General features: G+C 38.0%; 1 protein-coding gene across 2 annotated transcripts in view; it reads left to right on the top strand.

Annotated features, from left to right (window-relative positions):
* The window catches only part of hook (hook microtubule tethering protein), a 243,394-nt gene that overhangs the window by 201,806 nt on the left and 35,588 nt on the right, over positions 1-6,000 (top strand). For both annotated transcript variants that reach the window (XM_067110806.1, XM_067110807.1), the window contains exon 5: positions 4,016-4,096. In XM_067110806.1, the coding sequence (XP_066966907.1) occupies positions 4,016-4,096 (81 nt within the window). The remainder of the gene's footprint in view (positions 1-4,015; positions 4,097-6,000) is intronic.

Below are 6,000 nucleotides of genomic sequence, written 5' to 3'. Positions count from 1 at the left end.
AAGCAAAACTGATTTTTCTGCTGCTTTTGTTTGCAAGCAAAACTGAGTTTTCTGCTGTTTTTGTTTGCAAGCAAAACTGAATTTTCTGCTGCTTTTGTTTGCAAGCAAAACTGAGTTTTCTTCTGCTTTTGTTTGCAAGCAAAACTGATTTTTCTGCTGCTTTTGTTTGCAAGCAAAACTGATTTTTCTGCTGCTTTTGTTTGGAAGCAAAACTGAATTTTCCGCTGTTTTGTTTGCAAGCAAAACTGAGTTTTCTTCTGCTTTTGTTTGCAAGCAAAACTGAGTTTTCTGCTGTTTTTGTTTGGAAGCAAAACTGAATTTTCTGCTGCTTTTGTTTGCAAGCAAAACTGAGTTTTCTTCTGCTTTTGTTTGCAAGCAAAACTGATTTTTCTGCTGCTTTTGTTTGCAAGCAAAACTGATTTTTCTGCTGCTTTTGTTTGGAAGCAAAACTGAATTTTCCGCTGTTTTTTTGCAAGCAAAACTGAGTTTTCTGCTGTTTTTGTTTGCAAGCAAAACTGAATTTTCTGCTGCTTTTGTTTGCAAGCAAAACTGAGTTTTCTTCTGCTTTTGTTTGCAAGCAAAACTGAGTTTTCTGCTGTTTTTGTTTGCAAGCAAAACTGAATTTTCTGCTGCTTTTGTTTGCAAGCAAAACTGAGTTTTCTTCTGCTTTTGTTTGCAAGCAAAACTGATTTTTCTGCTGTTTTTGTTTGCAAGCAAAACTAAGTTTTCTGCTGCTTTTGTTTGCAAGCAAAACTGATTTTTCTGCTGTTTTTGTTTGCAAGCAAAACTGATTTTTCTTTTGCTTGTCCTTTGGAATTTGTTATGGTCTGTCAGTTGACAGCTTAGAACCAGTTTACCTCGCGAGACTCACATGACAGAAACGGAAGAATTGGTAACCCATCCAGGATATAAACGACATCGATACGTTTCTTTAGGCCTCATAATTCGATGTTTTTTGGTAATAAGGAAATCAGAGACGGGATTAAATCCGTCAGCCAGACTCTCTCTCTCTCTCTCTCTCTCTCTCTCTCTCTCTCTCTCTCTCTCTCTCTCTCTCTCTCTCTCTATATATATATATATATATATATGTGTGTGTGTATATATATATATATATATATATATATATATATATAAAATATATATATATAATATATAATATATATATAAATTCAGTTAATGCAAACATCATTTAACTTTGTAAGTTAAGAGCGCAAATAAATAGTTGTGCATTATAAAAAAAGGGGGCAGTTACCTTAGTCATAAGGGCTTACCCTTACCTGAGAAGTTAATTAAAGGTATTTACATTAAACCTCCTGGTTCAAATGACCTCACTATTCTGTTTGCTGTTTCCCGTTTGCGAAATGTCTCCTCTCATATTTGCTAAAGAAAATTCTTGCAGTCTATGGTCAAGGAGAATTGTGGGAACATAGAACAAGAGACTGGGCCAAGGGTATTAATTATACGCTCTCTCTCTCTCTCTCTCTCTCTCTCTCTCTCTCTCTCTCTCTCTCTCTCTCTCTCTCTATTAGCGCAGAAGCAAACTGGAATCTGGCAGTGAATAATGCGTTTCAACAAATGTTAATTCTTGGAAAGGCTCAGCAGTCTAGTCTGCGAGATTTTACTCTCTCTCTCTCTCTCTCTCTCTCTCTCTCTCTCTCTCTCTCTCTCTCTCTCTCTCTCTCTCTCTCTCTCTATTAGCGCAGAAGCACCCGGGATCTGACAGTGAATGCGTTTCAGAAAATGTTAATTCTTGGAAAGGCTCAGCAGTCTAGTCTGCGAGATTTTACTCTCTCTCTCTCTCTCTCTCTCTCTCTCTCTCTCTCTCTCTCTCTCTCTCTCTCTCTCAGAATAGATGTGCGATATTTGCTTGCTCGTATCAAAGGATCCGAGTGCTGAGAGAGAATCAGGTACATTTGTACATTCCACTCCAATATTCCCACACCTCAGAGACGCCCATAGACGAACCAAGCCTGCATTACACTCTCCCAACAAAAGCCAGCATAAATCAGAGCCATCTGCTTGCCAGGCGGCCGACGCAGTTGCCTGCCTTCGTTCTTTTGCACAAGGCAAAGGGAAAAGCATCGTCTTTATTTATTTATTTTTTTTTTATTTAAAGGCTTTTTTTGTTGTCGGTCGTCACTTGAGACCCACTGCCGAAGCAGGTGCATGTGTGGTCAGCTGTATAAGGAGAAGCTCAAGGTCAACTGGTAGTACTGGACTTCACTCGGGCTTGTGTGGCCAGAGAGAGAGAGAGAGAGAGAGAGAGAGAGAGAGAGAGAGAGAGAGAGAGAGAGAGAGAGAAAGTATCAGAGATCCTTTGGGAGGTACATGTGAGCTTGTGTTGAAAAGAGTAAGGAGTAAGACCCTTTCAGAAAGGTATGCTTGTTGAAAAGAGTCAGACCCTTTCAGAAAGGTATACTATACTAGAGAGAGAGAGAGAGAGAGAGAGAGAGAGAGAGAGAGAGAGAGAGAGAGAGAGAGAGGTAAATCTCATTAACATTTTTGAAAAGATTACCGTCAGTTAGGGGGCTTCTGTGTTTCAGAAAGGTTTCAGAAAGGTATAAGAGAGAGAAAGAGAAAATAAAATCTCATTAACATTTTCTGAAATTTCAGAAAGGTGTTTCAGATAGGTATACTAGAGAGAGAGAGAGAGAGAGAGAATAAAATCTCATTAACATTTTCTGAAATGCATTCACCGTCAGTTCCCGGGTGCTTCTGTGTTTCAGAAAGGTAGAGAGAGAGAGAGAGAGAGAGAGAGAGAGAGAGAGAGAGAGAGAGAGAGGTTTTCCGTCTTTTGTTCCTTAAGATGCAGCTACTGTACAGACGGACGGAGCTAGACTTCCCAACTCTTCCAAGCTGATCGCCATTAAAGAATAGATGTTCAGGAAAGATTTCAGTCACAGGAGCACTCTTCAGTCTCTGTTAGCATTCAGTGTTGCTCGTCGCTGGACACATAATTGGCTTGGGAAAGATCTCAGTCAGGCTCAGCTTTTACTGAAAGCTTGGCTAGTCCAAAAATACAAAACCAGTCACACTCAGCAGACTGTGAGAGGGTGCCCATGGGGGTATGTAACCACTAGGGAACAAGAATTTTGGGAGACCTCGGGCGTCCGCCAGTGCCTAATAATCCTCCCCCCTCTCCTTTTCCTAAAACACCCCTCCCCCATTACCACACACACGCGCACACAAACACCTACACACACACACGCAGCGTTTAGAATGATCTTGTTAACAGGACTCACTAGCTATATATATATATATATTATTTTTTTTTTTTTTACTCATGAGTTTTGTTTTGGATGAATCTGTTGTACGTTGTTTCAGCTTACGTGATATTCCCCCATTATTCGTTTAAATCTAAATGAAAATCTGACTCCATATAGTATATGTATGTGTATAGACCTTTGTACTTCTGTGAATTACGTAAGTTCTTGTTACGTATGTTATGTGTGATTACCAAGAGCATTGTATAACTGAATTGCTGTTGATAGATCGTAGGGATACGTAGTCTCTCTCTCTCTCTCTCTCTCTCTCTCTCTCTCTCTCTCTCTCTCTCTCTCTCTCTCTCTCTCTCTCTCTCTCTCTCTGAAAAGTCTCGTAATATTTGAATATAGAAAATATTCAAATAGGAAATATTCATCGTAAATCTGTTTTCTTTCTTCGTTAATCGTTTCTAATGCAGTCATGATTTTCCATTATTTTACCTTTTTCTGTTTGCTCGATTTCTGTTATTATTTGATGTATTTTCCCAGGTGTTTATCTTTCCGTCATTTGTCCGTCTTGATAATTTTGCCAGTTTTATTTATTCGTATAATTTCAGGTGTTCCTTATTCTTTCACGTAATATTTCGCTAATCTTTTTTTTTTAGCATCTTTAAGCATCGACCATCTAAATATAGTCATTTAGTTTTCATGAATCCTTCACCTTTATCTCATCTCTAGCATCTGTTTTTATTGACATTTTCCCCATAGTGTTCTTCTTTATTCTAACGTCCTCTTCTTCCTTTCTTTTGCAGGCGAACATGACGACCAGGAGGAACTGGGTCGGATGCTGCAGCTCATCCTTGGATGCGCCGTTAATTGCGAGAGCAAACAGCGTGAGTAACCCTACGAGCGAGGGAGCCGTTTTAAAGACACTAAATCCCATCTACTACTACTTCTACTACATGAAATGTTGAATCGGAGCATGGGAGCCGTTGCAAAGATAAATCCCTTGTACTAATACTACTACTACTAAGACTCACGGAGGGGTGTACCGATATTTTATCTTTTTTTAAGGAGCTTTCCTATGAGCGGAAGAGCCGTTTTAAAGACTTCAGAATCCAAATACTACTACTATTGCAACTTCTCAGAGGGTTGTACAGATTTTTTTTTATTCCGACGTGGGAAAATCGTGACTTATATAGGGGAGAGAGATCCAAAAGAGATATGAATATAAGTAGCAAAATTTATATTTTTTAATTTTTTTCCACAATGCTCTCCAGAATTGTTAGTTTAGTATATATTTTGAGATGTTATCAGAATAAGGTTAAAAGATCATTTTTACCCCGAAATCACAGGGCACTAATTACTTTCAACCATTGAGATACTGAATGCTTAATAGGACTAAAACAGAAGAATTTATTGTTACAATAAATTTTTTCATCGAGATATCTGTCGTTCTTGATGACTAATAATTTTGACTATTGACAAAGAAGCGTCAGCGATGACGTCAGTTCTCGAGTTATTGTCATGCAAAGAATGTGCTGGTGGTGTCTTTGTCCTAAAATGGAGTTAGCTGCATTACTTTCAACGTGAGTAGAATGAATTTAGAAAATCGGCCATGCTTTGTATGAGAAGCACGTCACTAATATTTGGTGCATTCTTATGTTAGGTGTGAATTGACAGTTCTTTATATATATATATATATATATATATATATATATATATATATATATATATATATCTCTCTCTCTCTCTCTCTCTCTCTCTCTCTCTCTCTCTCTCTCTGTCCCTAGTTGGACTGGTCGGTACCGTTCTCGGCTAGCACTCTGCAGGGCCCGAGTACGAATCTCCGCCCGGCCAATCGAGAATTAGAGGAATTTATTTCTGGTGATAGAAATTCATTTCTCGGTATAATGTTGTTCGGATTCCACAATAAGCTGTAGGTTCCGTCGCTAGGTAACCAATCGGTTCTTAGCCACGTAAAATTAGTCTGATCCTTCTGGCTAGCCCTAGGAGAGCTGTTAATCAGCTCAGTGGTCTGGTTAAATTAAGGTATACTTGACTCTCTCTCTCTCTCTCTCTCTCTCTCTCTCTCTCTCTCTCTCTCTCTCTCTCTCTCTCTCTCTCTCTCTCTCTCTATATATATATATATATATATATATATATATATATATATATATATATATATATATATACATATATATATATATATATATATATATATATATATATATATATATATATATATATATATATATATAGCTCAGTGGTCTGGTTAAATTAATGTATACTTGTCTCTCTCTCTCTCTCTCTCTCTCTCTCTCTCTCTCTCTCTCTCTCTCTCTCTCTCTCTCTCTCTCTCTCTCTCTCTCTCTCTCTCTTTTATATTTATAAATGAACTGTATATAAACGCACATATATATATATATATATACATATATACTGTATATATAAAAAGAGAGAGAGAGAGAGAGAGAGAGAGAGAGAAAGAGAGAGAGAGAGTAGACGTGTCTTGACAGCTCTTCAGACCTTTCATGCCTGAGAAACAGACGATGGGAATAGGGGGGACGTGGTTTGAAATTCTTTCCGTGTTACCTACACGAAGGAGCATCACTGAGAATACTGATAGGCTTTGAAATTGAAGTCAATTTTAGACGTTACTGACTTTAGAAATAAAAGGGCCTTTGGAATATTAGATTTTGTTTACTTTTTGAACTGAAATAAAGACACTGAGATACTGAAGTATTCCATTTCTTCATTTTGGGACGAGTATGAAGGTCGCGTAGGTATATCTATA

The sequence above is a fragment of the Macrobrachium rosenbergii genome, chromosome 10 (genome assembly GCF_040412425.1).
Source record: "Macrobrachium rosenbergii isolate ZJJX-2024 chromosome 10, ASM4041242v1, whole genome shotgun sequence".
Lineage (NCBI taxonomy): Eukaryota > Metazoa > Arthropoda > Malacostraca > Decapoda > Palaemonidae > Macrobrachium > Macrobrachium rosenbergii.
This window is presented reverse-complemented; position numbering and strand designations above follow the sequence as displayed.